General features: G+C 42.5%; 1 protein-coding gene across 1 annotated transcript; it reads right to left on the bottom strand.

Annotated features, from left to right (window-relative positions):
* Positions 1-12,098: 12,098 nt before the first annotated feature.
* Positions 12,099-20,529, bottom strand: EIF2S2 (eukaryotic translation initiation factor 2, subunit 2 beta, 38kDa). The gene is made up of 9 exons (XM_010584048.1): positions 20,062-20,529; positions 18,712-18,892; positions 17,683-17,786; positions 16,413-16,548; positions 15,998-16,098; positions 15,416-15,564; positions 14,454-14,510; positions 13,315-13,400; positions 12,099-12,572 (listed from the first exon to the last, which is right to left on the bottom strand). The coding sequence occupies exons 2-9, from the start codon at positions 18,890-18,892 to the stop codon at positions 12,397-12,399; spliced, it is 990 nt and encodes a 329-aa protein (XP_010582350.1). The 5' UTR covers positions 20,062-20,529; the 3' UTR covers positions 12,099-12,396.
* Positions 20,530-23,564: the final 3,035 nt, after the last annotated feature.

The following is a 23,564-nucleotide window of genomic DNA, read 5'->3' as shown; positions in this document are numbered from 1 at the left end:
TCCAGAAAATCTTCGCATGAAGAGGTGAGGACACAACGGTTGGGTGGGAAAGGGAATGCCCACCGCCCGTTTTCATGCCTTAAAGCCATCAAGCAGCTGCAAAGCTTCCTGCTGGCTTCACTGGGTCTGTCAAGAGAGAAGCAGAGGGAGAGGAGGTGTCCCCCCCTCCCTCTGAGCACTGCTTTCCCAAGGATAGAGAGGGTGGGCAGGGGGAAAGGCAGATGCCCACTGCAGGGGCACAAGGCAGAGGGGCAGAGCTTTGGAGAAAGAGGCAGGTGAATGCACGTGGGCAAGAGCAGCCGGGGCTGTAGAGGTTTAAGGACTCCAGAGTATTTATAGCGAACACGCAGACAGTGTGCAGATGAAGGCATCAGTGCTACTTAAGTGTGCACCTGATCACAGTCTGCTCCTCTTCCCCAACTCCCCCATCCCACCTCCCCAAGCGTGAACACACATGTGAGATACGGTGCAGGGTGCTGCACGCTTGGAGCACAACACAGCGCTTCAACCACAGTGCATCCATCCTCAACCCCAGCCCAAACCACACTCTGCTGTCACACGGGAGCAGACCACAGTGAAGAGCAGAAGCCCCATTACTGCCCTTGTCCTGGTTAATAGAAAGATGTGTGGTCCTCCCCAAGACATTTTAAATACCCATGACACAAAAAGATCTGACAGATCTCATTAGCTCCAGAATGAATGTAAAGGGGTCCCACCCTATATACTCCCAAACTCCTTTTCCATGATCCAGTGTCCAAATAGAGTCACTCCCAGTAAATGGTCCCTGCCCTGCTGGGATGTAGGAAGACAAGGGTTGGGCCAGTCCATTCTCCCCGACATTTCCCCCAGGACAACAGTTAATTCAACATCTGCACATTCTGAAGAAAAATGACCAACATAAACTGAGCAACTCAACTGAACATATATGCAGTTTCCATCTTGTGAACTGGAAAAAAAAAAATGCTTTTGTTAAAGCCTTTCCCTACCACCCACAAAGACAAGATCTCATTACCAAGCGTTCTGGACCTCACTTGGCGTCTCACGTTTGCTGCTCTGCTTGTTGCCGTCCCATCTGCATTTGGTGGCAACAGCAGTGTGGTCTTTGATGGAAACAAAACCAAAGGTCTCAATCCCCACTGCCTTGCCTGCACCACTGTGGAAAACATGAAATGTATGAGATTGCTGATATGCTTTGGGCTTAATTGTGCTGCTCTGGATGGGAATAGGAGATGTGCAGGAAGTTTTGGTGGTCTGCTTTTTCATATGCTGGCCTTGGCAGTCATTAGAGCAATAGAGCAGGGTTACTCCAGTCCCAAATCCTCCTTTTATGTGCTTCTGGACATGGAAAGACAATCTGTTGGGCCAAAATGCCTGTGATCTTGCATTCAGTTTGAGTCAGGAGATGCAACAAAAGCCTCCGCTGACTTTAAAAAATCCTATTAACTTTAATGAGCATCACAGCTAAAGTCCATGCAGTGCTTTGGAAATACTTCAGTTATTGTGGCTGTAATAGGACCCATTCCTTGGGAAATTTGTATAAGCCAGTTGCTGCCTCTGTGAGAGTTGTCATATCCCTCCTGCATTGTCTTCCCATTATCTGCAGGAGATTTAATTCCATATTTTTCTTCTTCTCAAGAAAGTTGTGGAAATATTTGGAGATGTGGTCAAGAACTCCAAGGGCTCCTGGTGGAGTCCATCCATCCTCTAACAGGAAAACACACCCAAGTCTTGGACAGGGATGGTCCAATGCCAGAAGGACTTGGCTATATCCAAAATCCTCTGCGCATGTCTGGCAGAGGGGCTTGAGCAGCCGTTCCTGCCTGCCTAAGCCCTGCACTGCCGGCACTGCTCACACACCCATCATGGCGGCGTATGGATGGGCACATGTCAGTACAGATATGCTGTATCAGTTTAGCAAGAAACCCCTCAAATTCAGCACCTTTTCATTGCCCAGATTTACTTCCTAGCAGGTGGATTGTTTTCTCTGTCAGGTTTGAGAGGGTTCCTCAAACACAATTTCCTATGGGTCCCAGCTTTCACCCCCTCCCTGGGCTCACAGCCCAAGTGATTTGCCCAAAACAGTTGCAAAGGAGACCCAGAGAAAGCATGACTGAGATAGAGAAGATGCAAGAGGGGGAAAATGGAAGGATAGGGGTGAGAGAAGCAGGCAGAAGCAGGAACCCAGGGTCCCAGCCCTGCCCACAGAGCTGCCTATAGCACATGAGCCTCCTTGCTGACACCTGTACTCCTGTTTGCAAGCAGATGTCACTGGGGGTGAAGCACGGACCAAAGCTGCAGCCTCCCCCTGTGCTCACCAACCACTTCTTCACCCCTCCAGCCCCGCTGGTGGGCAACCGCTGCGGTTCCTACTCAGCCACCGTGGCTGAATTCACCACATTTGGGAGCCAGAGATGTCCCCGCTTGGCTGTTGGATTGGCTGCGAGCAGCTGGACGGGGATGCTTTCAGCCTGTCAGCAGCTCCGGAGCACAGACCGTCGCACTCTGAGCACAGCATAAGCAGCTCCTCGAGGCCAAGGTAAAAATTTTCTGCATTAGGACAACAGAGACCTGGGAGGCTTTGAGAACTTTTATCTGCATGTCTCCTTTGGGTGCGACAAGGTGGCGACACTTAAACGTATCCATTTAGACTGCTTAAAGACCAGTCTGGCTGCTGGGCCCAGCGACCCAAACGCAGCATCCTATCCCAGCACAACGCAGGAGCCCAGCAGCACAGGAGACTTGTCCTCGTAAGCAGGTCCAGCCCCGACCATGGGTCTGCACAGCTGCAGGAGCAGCCCCAGACTATGGCAGCACAACGTTCCCAGAGGCAAAAGCGGTGATGCCTAAGTGCCAGCAGAGCTGGCTATTAATACTGTATCATGGGGAGAGAGCATGTGCACATGCTGTTAACACAAGAAATTAGGAACTTGTTTGCATATCAGCATCTAATATAATAATTCAGTAAATGCATTAAGAGCTTTATGTGAAGGGAGTTCAGGCTGGGCAGGAAGCAGGCAGCCAGCAGGAGGCATAAAGACAAAAGTAAAAATAAAGCAGACCATAATGAACAATTGTTGTAGCTAAAAGCTCTTCTAAAGTAATTCACATACACCTGGCTGATTGGGTATGAACAAGGAATCAGAAATAATTTTTATGTACTCAGAGCACTTACGGCCAATACAGCCACCTGGGACGCACATTTGCATTCAAAAGCCTAAAAACTTCAAGAGACACTAGAGACATAAAAGGAGAAACAAAGATGTGTTAACAGCTATGTGGGAAAGTGGATTTAAACTAAAAGGACAGCAAAAAAGAAAAAGGAAGACATTAAGAAAAATAACAGCACAGGCACCCAACCCTCCAGGGACACTACAGCCCAAAGGGTAACCCAGCAGACAGGTATCCCCAATCCCCATGAAATTTTCCAGTTCTCATGGCTCGGACACACGGGACATCCTAGGAGGAAGCAGCACAGCCGGAACTTGAAAGGTATCCAGGGGTTACATTGAACCAAAAATATAATTCATATCATTTTTACTTGTAGTCATTTGCTCTCAGTCTATTACAACACAGCTTGGCTTTAAATCTTACCAGACACAGCTGTTCACACCTGCACTTGTCTGGTGCTGGGGGAAAGAGAACCAGCTTGAACCCAACACCCATGGACGGGCCCCTCTCCTCACAGAGCACAAATCCCGAGGACGTGGTGAGGGGAGGCACCTCTCCGGGGGCCACACCCGCTGTGTCCGTGGGAAATTCAGGCTGGGCAGCATTTCTTCCTCCCAGGAGGCAAGCGGAGAGCACAGAGGGCAGGTCAACAACGGCTGAATCTCTGGGGCCCACAAGTGGCTGGTCTTTCATCTGATGGTTCTCCTGTTCTTGTTCTCTCCCCAAAACAAGCAGTTGATTGAGCAATGCACCCTTGCTCCAGCCTCACTGTTACCTGTCACTTACCTGCACATGTGACATAGCTTTCCCAAGAAGGCCATCATAAAAATTTCTCTTCCTTCCTTGCAACACCAGGAGCATTCCCCAGGTTGTGGAGCTCAGCCCTGGTCAGCACAGTGCTGCAGGCAGGAGCACTGGGTTCAGAGCGGCACTGCCTTCACAGGGACCGAGACACTGGTAGGAAAGTGGCCCAAAACATGGCCGAGATGAACAATGCTGACACCGCCAAGCCAACATTAAAAGTCAAATGCTTCAGAACTGTAATAGCAAGAATAAGGACAAAAGACACATTTGGCTTCTCTAATTCACTCCAGGTCCAGCCTTCAAAAATCAAGTGCTGTTTTTGCAACTCCTCCTCACTGCTTTCAACTTGTGCCTTAATGGATCTGAATTATTCCCCCCAAGCAGGAAAAGCATTTCCCCAGCAGCAGTACCTATGAAACCTGCACTGAATTTAGGAGCGAGGCACTGAAATTGGCTGGAAACAACACAGAACCAGCCGGTAAGGGCAAAAACCATAGCACTCACCTGTAGGAGGTATGTTTCATGTGTTGTGGGTTTAAGACTATTTCTGTCTCTCATACCACTCTACTATAACAAACAAAAAAATCTGGGTTTATTGCCGCTGTTTCAGCTGTTTTTCTGGTAAAAGACAGCTTTTTCAGTTAATTATAAATATATATGTTGAAAATAGTTGGTATGATACTGTCTTTCTACAATAACACAGTAGACACCATTTCCCACATTATAATTTTTGTTGTGTGATCGTTTTCCAATCCAAGACAGACCTCTGCTCCTTTCTTACCAAATAAAAAATAATTGCATTGGCAAACAAGCAGCAAGGCTCCCTGCCTTTCCAGTCACCAAGCCCGGATGTGTGGGAGAGTCCTCCCGAACTGCAGCCAGGAACTATCCTAATCAGACGGGATTTGCATTTAGATATCCAACTTACACCTTTGCTATCCATCACCACTGGTTGTGTATGAGAACGTCTGCCTTGGAAAATTGCTAAACACATAGCGGGGACCAACTCAAAGAGTCTGCTGAACTTGAGCCAGTAAAGAAACTGTAAGAACATGACTGCACAGAGGATATACAAAGAGCAACCCAACTTAGAGATGGAAAAACCCTACTCATACCCTAATTCTTATGTGGCAATGTAAAACATACAGACAGCACCAGTGAGAAAAGAGTACATATAGTCTAATCCCTTCTGTACTTCAGAAGACAAGTACCGGCCATAGCGATGGCTTGGCAGAGCACTCGATGGGAATGCAGAGGGACGGGCTGCTGCTGTGGGTTGTATTAGTTCCTACCTCTGTCTCATTCCCATCAGCTCTGCTCCCCACAGCACTCCCCTCTTCCCTTCCTCTGGTTTCTTGCCTCCTTTTAAGCATCATTTCAGCCCACGAGGCTGTGGATATACAAGACCCACTGTGAATATCATACTATTCTGGAAAATATTCAATGTGTAACAGGCAAAGTGTGGTGCACTGGGCATTACAGTCCAAACTAGAAAGGCAATTCTGGTATACACAATCACCTTTTTAACAGCAGATCTCTCAAACAACAGTATTTCAAGATAGCAGGAATACTAACCCAGAACCAGTGCCTCTGCATACACACAAATCAATACCTTTCTGATTGCATTTCATAATTTTTTCTCTATGGCATTTGCATACTTGCCCAATCCTTGCCTTTTGTTATGTCTATGCATTAAGTTTAATCTTATTTTTTTCATTACCTACATATTTCCTTTCTATCTTGAAGAACCCTTCAACCTTTGCAGCAGAACCGCTCTCTGCTGCACAGGGACGACGGCAGCTCCAACTCTGGTAAAATGGCAGCAGTGGGCCTGCCGTGATGGCAGCAGGAGCTGCAAGATGCCAGCCCGGGGGGCTGCAGCTGCAGAAGGGAGGTTAGCCCAGGCAGGAGGGGCTCAGAGCCTCAATGGTGCAAACACTCCCCATGTTTTCTTGGAGTTTCCTTCCGCCGGGTGATCCTGAGCCATTCAGGGAGAAGAGGACAGGTCTGGCAGCACAGCTGGGACATCCAATCCTTATCTTCACACTGTGCTCCAGCTTTGCCCCCTCCTTACTGCTCGGAAGATCCCTTTCATATGCACACATGCCAAAGCATCCCATCTCCTGATTTTAGCCAGCTCAGAAGACACCTCTCTGCCTGCAGCATCTCCAGGACGTGCAGATGGGGCTCCAGCCCCAGCACGCTCCTCATTCTTCAAGCCCAAGTATGTTCTTGGTCCGGGGCAGGATTTAATGGCCACCTCCTTCATCCAAAACAAAGCGTAGAGGGGAACAATGTACTTCAGGACGCAGCTCAAATGAATGTGAGAAGTGGAGTAGGTCTGGAATTAAAAACAAACTGTCATGCACAAAAAAAATTCGAGACCCCACAGCCAGCCCCAAGCAGCCTCTCACTAACAGGGAAACCTCAATGGCAACCATGGCCTCAAACCTAAATAACCACTTCAAGGGAACCCAAGAGATCTTTGCACAGCTCCTTCAGAATTAAAAAAGAAAAAAATGCAATCCTCCCTGCTGGCTGGGACTCATAGGAGAGCATCCCATTGTTTGAGAGTGTCAGAAAGTGTGGAAAAAATGCAGCAAAGAAAGACGTTTTAAGCTTCATTTCAGATGAGCTCACGTTTCCCAGAACTTATTTTTTTACGTTCATGGTGGAAAAAAGGCTATGTTGGCACTGAACAACAACATAGCACAAGGCCTGCAGCAGGCTCTAAGGACCATGAGCAGTTTAGAAAGACATTTCAGTACACAAAACTAAAAAGAACTGAATTTTTTTTTACTTGCCTTTTGTGCCTTGTTTTCAAAATGAATCACATCTAGCTTTTCTCCCTGTAATGAAGGCAATAGAACTCCCCTTTCTTTTCCTCTTTCAATTAAAATTAATATTATCAGAAAAGGACTGTAAGACCACATTAAAAGTGCCAAGATCCAGCCATGTCATCTAACACTGGTGACAATTAGGGTACAAGCATGTTTTGCCATCAGTCACACAGTCCTGCTCCACCCCAAGTGCAATGTTTCTACATGGAAGAAAGACATACATTAAACCTATGGGATAATTACCCAAAGCAAGGCTGGGGGAAGAAACAAAGGTTTTAAAACTAATTTGCTTTAATACAGAATGTAGAATTAAGGAAGCTGCTTCTGTGTTAGAAAACCCAAAGTCTCTGTGAGCCCAGAGACCCACTATGGAAGATGCAATGGGCTGAAGAGGGAAGTACCACACATTGCTGCTAGGTATTTGGCAGAAAATTGAGTAATAACATGGATGTAAAATTTTGACTGTTTTATTTCAGAAATATGCAGTTGTTTGCAATATGCAAAAAGAAGAAAAGATGAACAGCAAGCTTACACAGCGAGAAATGAGCCTAGCATTACAGTCAGAAGCAGAAGGGAAGTGAGAAAGAATTTTTCTTCCTGCAAGGAAAAGCCCATTCCTCATGTCTATCAAGCAGCAATGTGTTTCCAGGGCCAGCTTAAATTTCTAATTCTGTATAAAGAACTATGGTTGCTCCCTTGGACTTGTGACAGAGACTAACAGCACAGGTTCAGCCATATCCTTACATATAGAATACATAAGAATGTATAGTATGTATATGATACCTATGTGAATATGTATGTATATCTTATCTATATTCATCTATGGTAAATCATCTACAGTAAAGACACAATCTCCCTAGGCTCTTTCTAAAAACTAAGAGACTGGCTGAATTGTCTCTGGAGGTGCTTCCCTGTCTTCATTATTGACTATAGAAAGAGCTGAAAAAACTGAATTTCTTAGCCAAGGGACTGGAGTCAGGTGAGGTCCCTTCAAGCCAAAGGCTTTTACAGGCGAGATAGCATGTGTTAAAGATCAGCAAGAGCCCTTGAGCCTCTTTCTCTGTAGGATTCCACAATTTCCGAGTAACATCTTCCTTCAAAAGCCTTTTTCCTCCTCCTGTCACAAGATCATTTAAGCAACCGATCAGGATCAGAGCAACCTTTCTTCTCCATCAGCTCTCTGCATTCGAAAACGTACTAGGGAAAGGACATGTGGAGTTGTGCTCCCTTCTCTGCCATAGGATTTTACTGCTGATCCAAAATCCTTTTAGCTATTAGCCCAAATTAGAGCCATTTTAGAAGAGTTTTCCCCAGGTTGACAGACACCTGGGTCCAGAGCAAGCTGTGACTTAGGTTAACTGCCAAAATTCCCCTATACATGCAGAGAGCAGAATGCAAGGTAGAGCTATATAGGTCCAACCTAACCCTGGCTGATCCCCACGAACATTGTGGGAATCCAAACATCTGCAGACTTTAGCTGTCGGCCCCCTTTGCACTGCTTGAAAAGCCTGAGAGGCTTTCATCAGGACAAGCTTGTCCTGATACCTGACCCCTATCTCTAACCTGGGTGTTTCTGGCTATTTTCCTCCAGGGACACCGAACTGCCCGTTTTCCCATCATTTGAGTCCTTCACATTTCTAGGGAAGAGGGAGCTTAGTGGCTGGAAAAACACAACAGTTAACAGGACAGCTAAGAAGCAGGATAGGTGAACCCAGACTTACCACCCAGGGTTACTGCACAGTCCATCCAGACTGATGTCCTGCCTCTGGTAGGGGCCAGAAACAGGTTGCTCAGGGAATAGCTTGCACTGGAGCAGCCAGGGTGCAAACCCACATATTGCGAGGGCAGCCATTTGTCAAGCAGAAAGCTACAGAAAATTATGTTCTGCTACTTGGGCAACATGGGACTAACCTTTACTGTAGCAAAAACAATTTAAAAATAGAAAAAGCAAGCAATTATTTTGGAAGCTGGTGTGGCTTTGCAGTTTGTTTTCCATACAGGCAAGCTGAACTGATAATTCTTGTGCAGCTGCTGTTTTCTGTTAAACATCTGCCCTCAATTCTTTCTGAAAACTTGGCCTCTCACTTGCTTGGATACTCTTCTACCAGTCTGGTAATCTGTAATAAAACTCTGGGAAAAAACTGAGCAGAGACGCAGAACAGATAGCTGGAGATATGTTATTTAAAAGATTAACAGATAAGTTCTAATGAATCTTAGCTGTCAGCATCACACTCAACTTCATATTCTGACCTTCAGAGCTTTCCTGCTGTTTCTATTTCTGTACCTCTTCTAGATACCATCATACACACTTTTGCCATACAGCAGAACATCCCATGCAATTCATGACAAACCTTGTCCTGCAGCAGCAGCAGCTTTGAAAGTCACCTTTTTCTTCTCCTTGCTTACAATCTTAGGTGACCAAGTTTCCCCATCATGCAGGCCCACAACTGACACAAACCAGGGATTTTAGGGTGTGGTGTACATGTCAGTAGGACACAATGCAGCCAGTACTAACCAGAAATCCCGCACTCTCAATGGAAACTTTTTATAATTGCTTCTCCTTTTTTACACTATTCCTGGTTATAAAAATACTACTGCTTTGATTAAATCCTTGCTCTGGCCAGAAGAAGCAAGAACAATTTTTTTTTCTTTCTTTCAAGAAAAAAGTTTAATCTCACTTATTTTCATAATAGTGAACAGTTATTTCAGCAAAACAGAACTACACCACCTCAAAGGAAGCTGATCCCACTGCATCTATACTGAACCAGGGAACTAGATTGTTTTCATTTTACTGGTTGTTTTGGTGACCTGAGCAGGTCACCCAACCCTTTGAGTTCCAACCCCCTGACTACACAATGGAGATAAAAGCATTTACCTGGCAAAAATGGGTTATAAAGAGATTATTCTTCTTACAAGGGTATCAGTAAATTTCAGGCTGACTGACAGCAACACAACTTCTTCTGTAGTTCTCCTAGGACCTCCAGTGACAAGTCTCAAAAGACTTTCTTTTGCATGTTCTGGGCTGAAAGACGTGTTGCATCTTTACTGCTGGAAAGGAGCAGACCTGCAACAGCTTAGATTACTTAGATAAGGTGTAAGAGAACTCTGGGCACGGCAGGAGCTCTGCAGAGGAGCAACCCAGCTGCATCACTGTGCTCTTTGTTAGCTCCCAGGCTCCTCCCCAACCCATTCAAACCCGTATTCCATTCTGCTCTGCAGTCACTCAGCACCTAAAAAAATCTGGCTCCCACATCTCTCTGAGCACCATACAGCCAATTTTCAGATCACAGAGAAAAAAGCATGGAGAAACACAGTTCTGTCTGCCTTCAAATACATGCCTACATGCAGACCCAAGGCAAACAAATCTACCACCTTATCCTGTTAAGAGCTCCATCCTTAAGCTACTTGCTTACATTCAGCCTAAGTACAAAACTCTACCTTTTTGCCTCTGAACACATGAATGCACTTCAACTTAAATCAGCCTTACAAGCTGCAAGAGGCATTTATGTTCACACAGTACTTGCAGACTGTACTCCTTTTTGAATGTACACTGGGAAAAGGTGTTTGTTTATAAAAAAACCAAACAAACAACAAACCAACTACTATCTGCTCCTAGAAAGAGAAGACACTTCATACATCAGTGAGGTTTTTCCAATTAGAGTCTACAGCTCAAGATGTTTCACTCAAATATTAGTCATAAAAACCAATGCCTTCAGGATTTCATGCACAGACTCAAAACACACCTATAAAGCTCTCCCGTGAGCCAGGAGAGCTCACAGATGATGGGTTTGAACAATTTTTTTTTTTTTTTAATTTGATCTTTCTGGTCCAAATACACTGAAGTCAGATTTTGTATATAATGCACTAAAATACAGCAGCAGCTCAAGGCCATACTGTTGGTTTGGTTGGTTTTTTTTTTTAAAGTATGTTAAAGGTATTTGACCCAGGAAAAAGCATTTAAAAATAGAAAGTATCATTGTTCTTCAGCTATTTCAGTGTGTCCCAAAAGCAAGTCACTGAAACAAAGTCAGCTAGCACTTCTCCAAAAAGTTTTACTTCCAACAGGACAATGCCTATTTGCTAGAGAAAAAAAAACAAGAATACAACAATAATGTTACAAGAGGCACTGATCCTGGCTTTATTCACTTAAAGATACATCCAACATTTGTTATAGCTCACTTGAAATTCAAAACACTTTTAAAAAACCAACCATAAAACCTTGGGTTTTGCCTTACAGTGCTGTCAAGTTTTCAAATAGCAAGTAAGTGACTTCCCAGCACTGTCTGTATTAACATACATAGAAAGATTAAAACTTGGTAGAAACCCTTCAGTTTCTGGTATTTGACGAATTGCATTCAGAATGACCACCATTTTCTCTGGGGAGGAGGCTACTCTGCTTACCTGCAGGGATGGATGCCCAGGGTCTTGAGCTACTACACCTTATCCTGTCCCTGTGCCATTTTGGCGATTAAATGAAAACTGTCCCCCCCCTTACAGAGTCCCTCAAGAGGGACTTCGCTCCCCATTTGCATCTTTGTACTTGGCAGCTGTAACAAAATTCTACAGCACTAGAAAAACTAGTTAGGACAGCACTATGCATGTCCCATAGAGATTACTGATACTGACTGCTAGCAGAAAGAAGTGCATGTTATGATTGAGAAGCATAACGTGTTAATTTGGAACTCAAACTACTTGGCAGTATCTTCTGTAAACTCAAGATTTATATAAGACAGTGGGTTGCAGCCATCATATAATGATGTTACCTGTATCCTTTTTTTTTTGCTGCATTTAGTTAGATTCTTTTTAAAGTGGTGAAGAGTGCAGGACTTAAGAAATATAAACATTTCTCTATTAGAAATTGCAAAATTTAGTATTATGACTCTATGAAACCTTACAGTACAATTTATCAATTCTATGTTAAGATTCAGCATCAATATGGTGTCTGAACTATCTCAAAGCTACGTTCTGCCTAATTAAGCAGTATCAACATGTCCTGATGTCACTTTCTGTGCAAAATGCATTCCCATATTAATGTGGCTATAAGAGCATGAGCAGTTCTCATGTTGGTGTATCATCCCTGTGACTTTTTGTGACTGGTTTCTCTGTTTAATGATAGCCTAACTAAAAATAAGCTTGTTATGTAAAAAGCAAAATAACCTTTATCTTAAAACTTTATTCTGGGTCTTGGACATAGTTCAGTGACATGATCTGCAGAACAACACACCAACCATTCCCAAGAGCTGTTTAAAAAGAGGAAACTGAAGGAAAAATCCAAATCGAAGACACTCACTGTTATAGTATCTTTAATTTATCTTGTGTTTTACAGAAGTCTGAATGGATTAAAAAGCACCTCCTTTCCCATCACGTTCCTTACAGTTGGTAAAATATATTCAATGAGCAAATGTATGTGAACAGCTTGAGGATCTGCATCTTGCAAGGATTTCACAGACCAATCAATCAAAAGCCAAATTTCTTGTCGTTTTTACAATCTTGTTTTAATACAATGGTAAATCCATTCCGATTGTAAACCTGTCCAGTCATATCTCCCCAGAACACTTTGCAAAATCCAGTGTTGATTAGCAAACTAGTTAGCTTTGGCACGGAGCTGCGCTCTCTTGCCTGTGACAGCCTGGAAACCAGTTTTGATGCTGGCGACAGAGCAGCGAGAGTGGCAGGTCTCACACTGCAGGAAATATAATCTGGTGTCCTTCTGTAGGATTGTGTCTGGTGACCGACACGTATGACAGGTGACATACTCCTCTGCAGAAAAGGAATTAAGTTACAGTTAGAAGATAATGCACTATCAGCAGACAAGGGACCACTTCCTCAGCCTTTAGTTTAACAGTTGTCTTGAAAGGCTGTTCAAATGCATCTACTAACTTCGAAGTGGCTTACTATGAAAACCACAGACATTGAGGCAACCTAAAAATTACCCCTAGTTCCTAGGTTAATAAAGACTAAGTTTCATATGGTACATTATATACAGACACTGATGTTTTAAAAATAGTAACAACCACTTAAGACTTCCCACTGGCATTTTGTAACTTCCTCTGCTGAAACAGCATTCCCAGATGTCAGCAAACAGAGTTGCTACAACTAAAGCAGTATTTTTTTGTTACATATTATCTGTGAGTCCTTTGACCAGCAGCACACACACTGTATTTGTTAATTAACACATACAACAGACTTTAAAATTAATAATTACTGTTATTTTCCACAGTCCTCATCAAAGCCAAGAAATAAAAAGTCAGATGAAAACAAGCAATTCCCAAATGCTCTTACTGTTTTCCTTGGCACATTTTAGTGCCAGGACAGAGTACGACCTATATGCTTATTACACCATGGCAGAACTTGCATTATTCCATTATAAAGCTGCAGCAAAGTTGTAGCTTCTTAGCACAGAATGTCCACAGCATGCATACACATGTGGGCCATACATGGGCCACTGATCATCAAAAGGGGTCTGAGAGAAATCTGTAGTGGAAAAGGGAGTTATACTTACTGATATATCTTCTCAGGACATTTTCTATCTGTTTTTGCTGGAATCTTCCTTTGATTACAAGTTGGTTGTTACCATCTATTGAGCCACTAATTTAAAAGAAAAATTAATTCAGTATTTGATTTGCAGAAGTTGTCAAGTGTTAAAACAAGTCAGGAACATGAAGCAAGATAATGATGCATTCTTCAAGATAAGAGTAAGCCAGAATTACTTTGGGGGGAAAAAATGCAAAATTCTAAAGACACTTGAAAACCTACAGGAAGTTTTGCCCAAGCATAACTCACTGCAGTAAAAGCAAACTCCAGCAGAGATCAGCCTCATAGTTAAGCTACCCAATCAGAAGAACTTTACGGAATTGAGAATTGACACCTGCTTATCTCACAGAAGTGACCAAGACAACTCCCTAGTAAGGTGCAATATGACTAATAAGATCCTTTTCTAGCCATTCTGATGTAGTAAGTTGAATGTTTTTTTCACATTATAGTTTCTAAGTTTTTGTTTAAGTCACCTGGAGCTGAGGAGACGCCGAAGCCCAATCATATGGGCATTTGTCACACACACCTTGCAATTAGATTCCTTTATTCTCTGTATCTAGGTATAATAACATTGTAGTCTACAGCAGAGAAATGAATAGACAACCAGAAAGTACACTACCACAGCATGAGATCTTTGATAAGAGACATACAAAATCAACACTGGTTTTATGCTGACAGGTGGATTTAACTGCAGCATTAGACAGAATAACCAGCTACAGGCCCACAAGACTTGCAATTAGGCAGTCGGGCATTCTCTCTTCCCTAGCTATCATCTGCCTTAAGCTGGTAAGAGCCACAGAGCCATCCTCACCAATTGTGACAGACAGCGCTGCTGTCAGAGCATCTTTAAGAAAGGCTCCAAATAGGGAATCCAAACCCTTATCCAAACTGTTCCCTGGGACTTATAGTTTGCCTCTGTACCTCTTCCCTAAGATGGTGTCTCTTCAATAACTCAGCACAGAATCTAAGTGCAGGGAAGAAAAGCCTAATGTTCAAGCACATATATACAGACCTAAACCCAAGAATTTTCTTTTTGATCAGACAACGTCAACTATGTTGCCATTGCTTCCTACATGCATAAGCACATACACAGCCCAGTAGCCTTACCTTGTACCCAATTCTGCCAACAAAAATGCCAGAAGATGTTTTGGCTGACGATGTAATCTAAAAATAGAGTAAGGATATGTTTAACCTCCCCCCTTCAGAGAAATTTGATATTTATAGAGGACTGTCAGGCCAAAACAATCTTAGATTACAAAGTTTGAAAGGGGGCAGTGCAAGAGGGTCTGCACCAAAGAGCATAGGCAGACAATGACTGAGGATACAAGAAAGCTTAACAGTCCACAAACCCCCTCCCCGAACCAAATTCACAATTACAGTAACTATTGAAAATAAGTTCTCTATTTGAGATTTTCCATTCTTATTCTCCCATCCCCCTGCCACTCCCTGAAAGAAAAGTGTTACTCGCTACCATTAAAAATTCACTTTAGTATTCACTACCCAAATCCTCAGTATGATTTCATCAGGACTGTTTTCTGGCACACTTATGAAACAAATCAGATATGCATTCCCAGAAGTGCCCACAAAGAATAGAACTGCCTTCACAAGAAATAATTAAGACAGAAAGCACTGGAAAAAAAAAATTACTGAACTCCATACCATTTACCAAGAGAATAGTATGTGTAGCCAGCTCAAATTGGAAAACACTTTCCCCACCACCACCACCCACCCAAGACTTGCAAATAAGTATCACTGGTGACCCAGCTACAGACTTTATAGAAGCCAGTAAACTCACAAAATCAATAGGTTTAGTTTCAGTCCATGAGGCCCATGCAGCAAGCCTACAATTTTCATAATTTAAGTATAAAATAAGAAATTACCTCAAATCATCTTCATAAATACCTTCTTACAGAGAGAGGTAGAGGAAACGAACAGTATGATTGAAATAGCTTTCAGTTTACTTCTGGTTTGCCGCAGTCTTTTGCCAGAAAACACGCATTCAACACAGCCAACAGCACAGAAAAGTACATTCATCCGCTATTCCTGGGAAATCTTAAGAGGAAACTTACAATTTGCAGATATCTGTAAAGTTGACAAAAGATGTTTTCTTGGTCCCTACTCGTACAACCTGTGGAGGCTTCATGACAAATTTTCGTTTTTCTCCAGCTACCATATCTGGATTTTTTTCCCGCATGATGTTAAATACTCTATTGAGCAACTGCAAAAACAGGGATTCACATCAATATGAATATCTTGCATTTCTCAAATAAAGTACCTCATTTCTAAAAAAACTTGAAACAGCATTCACAGTGAATATAGACCATCTTTGCCCATTAGGATTTCCCCATATGCTTTTGAACACACACTTAAAAAAGTTCTGATAAATGCAAAATAAAAAAGCTGTTTCCCCAAGGGTTTACTTCATAATCTACAATACCTCAGTCTATTTGCAGAGGTATTTTAACTATCACTAATATTGCCCTATATGAAAGTTAACTGTGATAAAAGATGTGCTTTCTGTTATTTTTCTGTTCACGAGCTTCTGACTACAAGTCCTTTAATTTTAAGTTAGAAATAGGACATATGAGCATAAGGCCCTATTCTGCTGATGTACCTCAACATGGAAAAAATTTAAGTCTTTTGAACATTACCTCATCATACGTGTAGTCCCTTTCCGAGCCTGCCCACGCAGGTCCCGACTGAAGGCTAAAAGAAATTCCATCATCTTTTTTGCTATCTTCATCTTCAAAAGCTGTAAAGAAAGTTATTTGGGATTCATTAAGAACAGAAATATTCTTTAACTTCATGCTTACACCATTTCTAAAAAGGTGCATCAAAGAAGATTCCACTAAAATGTGAACACAAGTCTTCTGTTTGCCTGCCTACAAGGGACAGCAGCACTTGCAGCAAATTTATAGTGCTTTTAGAGAACATTTTTCTGATAAACAATGTAGTGGTAACAAAAGGACTTTTGAAACAAAAAAGGCACTTGAACAGAACTTATTCACCTACAACATGGGCTACATTTCACTTTTAACATCTCATTGAGCTAGCTTATGCTTTTACCTTCATCCTTCTCCATTATCTCATCCTCATCCGGAAACTTCACATTCTTCTTTTTCTTCTTTTTATTGCCCAGCATGATATCAAGGTCATCTTCAGGTTCTACTGCCTCTGGCACATCTCCCTCAATTTTCAAGTCCTGCAAAGAAATAATAAGACCATAGTTTACAGTATTAAACACAAATCCCCACTGTACAGCATTAGAAATAGTAGCACACTATACTAGATGAATACTAGTAATATCCACCACAATCCTGGAATGTAACAGATAAGAATGGAACTAAAGTATGTTGAAGAGAGTGCTGCACTACTGTCATTAAGTAGGGCTAGATTTTTATATGCCAAGCTCAGATACAATGATGTACATGCATCTAACAGTGAGTGCAGTCTTGTATGAAAACTTAGTTTATACTATTTCCTTTGGAATAGTTAATTTCCTACTAGGTAATCAATGCACGCAAAAATCTCCTGGTCTAATTTCTGGCTGGTCAAGAACAAGATCACGCTACACTTACCTAAAGGCATCAGCCATTTTAGGGCATAAGGGAACAAACCACCCTACATGCCAGACAATAAGGTAAGGCAAAATTGTGCTACCTGCAGCCAGCCCAATTTATTATCACAATTCTGCACGTGTAGAGCAAGCATTTTGCCTGTCTGCGGCAGATCAGAGGGACATTTTCTTCCCCAAGAGGCAGAATCTAAAGAAGAGGTTTACACACAACGTAACATTTCTCTGTCCTCTCGCTCTCTGGGCTTGCCAGTTACACTGACACGTGATACAAAAACATGACTCGGAATAAAACTTGAGTAAAAACATCTCGTACACTTTCTGGAACACAGAACAGTAGCCAATCATTTCTAAAGAAAACACCAGAGTAAAAACAGATTTCTTAGCAGATATATACCCTTTATTTGAAGGGCTGGCCTTTCGAGGACTATTCTGTGCATGGCTTCTGACATCCATTTACTTCTCTCACCCAAAAAGACAATTAATCTTGATGCTAGCCAACCCTTACTACAGATTGCAGAATTACTTGCTCATTGTGCAGATCAGTTAGATTTTTTTCACTTCGGGGCAAAAAGCCCTGCAGGAGCAACATGTTCAGCAGAACCTACTATATATGAAAGATACAGTGAAACTTAAGTTTCATTATTAACTGCACTAAGACACAATGACAGACTCAAAACTACTCCTGCACTGCCAATCCCCAGAAGGGAAAGCAAGAAAGTTTTCAGCCATAGACTAGATGGCCTAATTACGTAAACAAACCTTTACACCTTCTTCTGCTTCATCTATATCAAATATCTTTTTTGTTTTTTTCTTCTTTTTCTTTTGATTGAAGAAGTTTAAATCATCCAGGTCATCTGTTGCATCTAAAAAACAAAGGATTGCCAAAAGAAGTATAACAACTGTAGAAACAGTTTAGACATAAAGGTTTCTGATTTACATCCAAATCTTCAAAACATTACAGCAAGACATAAGCAATGATCTGTAGCCCCTACAGACATCCTTCAGGTTTTAAAGAGGTCATTCCCCTCTACCCCCAAATACCTCAGTACTATTCTACAGTTTCTGCATCTTCTAACTGCATTTACTTATTTAAGTGCTTAACTCTTTCTGCTGTACAAGATAAATTAGCCACTTCTGTCATTATAGTAGAGATGCTTGAAAAAAATTAAAAGAAAATTGTAGGAGGAATGTATCGTTTCTTTGGTCTACTGCAGGAGCCAATTTTATGAACAAACTGGATTTAAGTTAACAGCATTCCCCGAATCAGGTCATCTTGAAATGACACTGGCCTCAATTTAAAAAGCAAGGTTATATACACAATCACAAGCTTACTTCCTGAAAGATTCCAAAGAACACTCTAGTTATCACATTCACAGTTGTCAAAAAACTAGAAAGCCTTTTAACCATATTTCTATTGTCACACTATTGCTTAATTGTTCAAATGAAAACCAGCCATAATTGTGTAATTATTGCAACAACCGCATGTGGAAGACATAGAACTTCCTGCTAACTGTTTTAGGGATTCTCTTTTCATTGTCTCATACAAAAGACTCTGAGTCTGGAAAGTGGAATTTACATAAGCCACTGGTAACTTGCTGGATGTCTGTGAACATGATTTCAAGCAGGAGAGAAATATGCCCTCCAAATAAGCAGCAGAGTATTACTCACAAACCTCTTAACAAACCTGGGCCCCAGCATTACACACTGTGATGCCAAATTCTTGGGGCTTGTAGTCTCAGAATACAGAAGGACTACCTTTGAGAGTTTATCTACATGGATTCACTTTACCTTTCTTCCTGCTGTCTTCTTCATCTGCTTCAACATCTTTGTCTTCTGTTGGCTCTGGTTCAACTTCTTTTGTTTCTGATTGCTGAGTCTCTTCCGCTTGTGTATCCCCTCCTTCCTCATCCAGCATAAAGGGCTTCTTCTTTTTCTTCTTCTTCTTGCTCATAGTGGGATCGAAAATCATCTGTAAGAGTCAGGAGTTCCTTAGCAGCACAATAATCACCTACCATTTAATATTTATAACAACTTTAAGTTTCTCTCGACATTCCTTCAGTTAAGCAAGCTGTTCCTTGCCTTCAGTCTCAACTACGGATTTTTTCTAGATCTGTAACAATGTACTACAAGTTAACTGACTCAAACCAGCAATTACATAGGCTTCTTTAAAAACACCACAGATCTTGTCCCAAGGCATAACTGATGTGACCAATTACAAGAGAAGAAACAGAGATTAGAACACTGCTTGACAGTTTAGAGCTTCTGCTACTTTTCCTTTGAGAGTCCAAGTTTCCTGCCATCTATGTATTAGTTCAGCTGAAAATATATCAAAGCTATGAATCTTTGACAGACTAGGTACCAGCTACTTCTCCATTTTATTATCATAACAGACTCAAATTTTAAGTAAGACTATGCAAAGCAATCACTCACCCACTCAGCATCAGAAAAAAGTTTAAGCACACCTATACCACAGAGCCTGATTACATGTCAGTTACACTTTGTACCTCCATTTGTGAGACACATTAATTTCCAGATTTATTAAAAAGCAAGATTTACAAACAGTCTCTTGACAAGAACGCTCTGGACTAGGGAGAAACCTAGAAGGGGCCAGTGATACAGCAAGACCTGTATCAGCTCTCAACACTATGAAGTAGCAACGGTCTCATCCTTTCCCACCCCGCACAGTGGGAAACTGAACCTCAGAGACCAAGTGATTAAAAGCTGTTAACGAGTTCTTTAGCCAGCGAATAAGCTTAATTCACCTAGTCTGACTGTGAAGAAGTTACTAACCCCAAGACTCACTTTTAACCTATTCATCATCTGCAGACCTGAGATATTTAACACATAAGCTCTTCAGTTTTCCAACACAGGAATGCTTCTTACATTTTTCACTTAAGATTCAAGTTTGACATCACAGCTATTGGTCAGTTTTGTTAAATATTTTCACATCACAGTATATATTTAATACATCAAACAATTTTAGACACTTAATGAGACTCTTTCTGCAGTTTTTCTTATGTAGCAATTGAAGAATGTCCTCAGATAGTTAAAATTCTGCATCATTAATACCCCCACTCATGAAAATACCACCACCACTTCATCAAAGGAGCAGTTCTCCAACTTCTGGTTTTGGTACACCCTGCAAGTTTGGCAGTTTCCCTCCCCACAGGAAGCGGTCTTTTCTTCACACTTCTCATTCTCCTACACATGATATACTTGTGATATTCTTCCAATTTTCTGGAACTTACATGTTTCATAAAGGCTCTATTGAAAGGCAGTAAACTGCACGTATGGGTGTTTCAAGCACAGCATCACAAGTGTCCACATATATGGGACACTGAAGCCTGAGGCTTTCAAACTGCTGAAGCCCGTCTTTGGTTGACACACACCGCGCTAGAACAATTTTAAAAAAGTTCTGTCAGAGGGCTTCCCTCCAATGCTTAGACACATGTATGAATCATGCTCTTGTAATGCACAGTAATCAAATAATACGCACAACCGGTTACACTGTCTGCTGGCTTCCTCTTGTAAACTCCACAGTCTGCTGAAACAGAAGGAAAGCTGCCTGTATCAGCAAGAGTCCACAGCTTTGGGAACAAGAACATGAACACCATTTTCAAGATCAGGATTAATTTCAATGAAGAAGCTTTGCAATACTCTTCAGAGTTATATAAAACTCCGTATCTTCTCACATGATTAAGCAAACATAAGATTATGCTTAGATTGGGTGTAATAATTTCTAAGAAGGAACCAGCCTACCCACCCCAAATCACTCTTCTCATTGCAAAGAAAAAGACATCCTCCATCCCGAACCACCACAAAGTATGTCTTGAGTCTACAAGAGACAGCACGTGCCCTCAGTAGTACCATGCTAAACTGAAGTTAGCACACAAGGACAACTTCTGGACACAGGAGATTGTTTTTTTCAGCTTTAAAACAATGTAGCTGGCCTTGAACAGAGCACTGCTCTGAAGGTCCACTCCATCCAGTTAGGTCAAGCCAGGCTTCTGCAAACCTAAGTCCTAGTCATAACATGCTAACAGCTCTCGGGTAACTAATACAAGAGTTCCACAACCTGAGAAGGAGGTCTATGTCTGAAATTCTTTGTTCATCGAGGGCTTCAACAAAAACTAAGCAGGAGTCGTAGGTCACCCATGCTTTAACAAATCATGATATAAACTAACTGGCCTGATAACCAGGCTATTCTGTGTTTTGCCTTTCTGAGCTAGACATTTCAGAAATTTCTTCAATCCTTTTCTCTATTCAGTATGTTTGATTAGTCAAGGCACTGACACCATTTAAGCACTGAAAAACTCTACAAAGTTGCAGGCCCTCTACTGAAGGGACTGTAGCCCTCAGCCCAAATACACCAATCCCTTTGCTTTTCCTGTGTAGAAATGGTTATAAATTTCTACCCTGTTTCTGCTCTCAGAGCCAAATTCCCATATGGAGTTTTCTCTTCCATAGACCACACAGTTCTCTCTCACATCCAGCTCCATATATCTATTCCTTATTTCAAATGCCTACACAGTCAAAATCCCAACTTACAGAAAATGAGCAAGCAAAAGAACACAGGCAAAAAAAAATAATAATCAAGAATCAAAGCTTCATAGTCCAAATGCAACTCTTACGACAGTAGCCAACATTACTCTAAACTGCTGTGACAGTGGCAAATGCTGGGGATTCTAACAGAGGTCACAAATAAATCCTACTTCATTAGTCTGAATAAACACAGGCATGTCTACAAAGCACACAGTCACTCTGCACTGATAAAAGTTAGTTCAGGTATCCTTACACTACACTGAGCTGATGTCTACAATGGACTACAAAATTAAGACCAATCTGCACCTAAACCCTCTGGCTGCTCAAAACACAGCATTCTCTAATATCATTTCCTGGATCTTCATAAAACTACAGGGCCAGAAGAACTTTTAGATACCTAGTAGGGTTATATATGTAGTAGGATTTTTAACAAAGCAAACAGATGTTAATGGACTGCTTCCCCTTGCAAATAAGGCCTGAGTTGCCTCTGCTGTGCCACACTTCTGGGCTGCACTCAGACAGTAGATGTTTCCACCAGGGAGTTTCATTTTCTGTACAGCTCTGAAAATTTTAAGCTACAGTCCAATGCAACAAAGTTTTGTAACATCTATACCAGTTTAAGGTCCGAATCTGCCTTCGTGCATCTTCACCCTCCTCAACTTCATAGGATCATTGGCTTTAAAAAGCATCACCAACTTAACATCAATAATAACAAGCTATCTAGCTCCTAACAACCAGGTATACAGAAGTTCTGGAAGGCATGTGCGCTCACTCACTCTCACACATACACTAGGCAGAAGATCTAACAGTGACAGTTCAACTGTGATATCTGCTACCACTTTTATTCTGTCAGTCTGCTACGTAAAGGAATCCAGAGATGTAACTTTACTATACTACATATTCCTGATATCATCTCACTGTCAGAACAAATGCATTATGCAAGAAAAATATTTTTACTGACACTTAAGCTAAATGCAAACCAGGAAACTCCAGATAAACTGCTCTATGGTCCTATGACCTGAGACAGAAAGCATGTGATGCAAGGATTCCTGGGTGCTAATTTCTGGAACCAGAATACAACCAAGACATTAGAACTGCACTTCCAGGGACATAATTAGGCATAAAAATGCAGTACATTCATTCTAGATGTTAAAGCAGCTGAATAAGTCAGTCTCAGCTACCATTAAAATAGTTAGTAATTACACTAGTTTTCCTTTATTACGTAGGACAAATTATGACTTGCCTATCTCCAAGGCTAGAGTGATCACTTTGCTGAGAACGAAACAAGCTACACGGGTATTTTAAACAACACCAGAAATGAGATACAAGACCAAAAGCAGCCATCTCATGGATTCAGCCAGTGCAGCTTCTCACAGGTTATACAGTCATCCATCAGGGTGCTTATAACCTCATACATGTAAAGCTTTCCTTTTCCCTGTGAGAGCAACTGCAATGAGGTTAGTAACACATGGCGTCTACAACACCCGAAAAATTCTGAGAGGCAGATGTATCTACTTCCCTGGAAGTGTGGCTAAGCAAACACCATCGGATCCAAAAAACCCAAAGTTATCATTTGTTGAAATGTAGCTATTTAGCTCTCCGGGTTAAAAGACAGCGTCCTAAAGCTCCAGAAAGCGAGAGCGCTAAGTAAGCCAACTAAACGCTACCTATCGCTAGAAGCGCACAAAACACGATGGATAAAGGGTGGCGGGGACAATCTGCCTTCCTCCCCGGCCCTCCCTCTGCCAGAGGCGGGCGCCGGCAGAACGCGGGGAGCTCCGGGCGAGTTTCAGGCCTTCCCACGACACGCGGAGCCAGACCACAGTCGCGGGCCAGGCGGGACCCCGCAGCGCGCACAGACCGGGAAGGCTCCCGGGGAAGGCGCCAGCCCCCGACTCGGCCCGGCCCGGCCCGGCCCAGCCTCCGCCCACCGCACCGAGAGGCGGGCGCGGCCCCCCTTGCTCAGGGACGGCGGCCAGTGGGGCAACGGCCGGTGCCGCCCGGCGGGGCCGCGGGACCCATGCACCGCCGCCCGCCCGAGCACCGAGGCGCCGGCTCTGCCCCGGGGCGGAGGCCGCGCTCGCTGCCCGGCGCAGGCC

This window comes from Haliaeetus leucocephalus, unplaced genomic scaffold (genome assembly GCF_000737465.1).
Source record: "Haliaeetus leucocephalus isolate CR32 unplaced genomic scaffold, Haliaeetus_leucocephalus-4.0 Scaffold933, whole genome shotgun sequence".
NCBI lineage: Eukaryota > Metazoa > Chordata > Aves > Accipitriformes > Accipitridae > Haliaeetus > Haliaeetus leucocephalus.
This window is presented reverse-complemented; position numbering and strand designations above follow the sequence as displayed.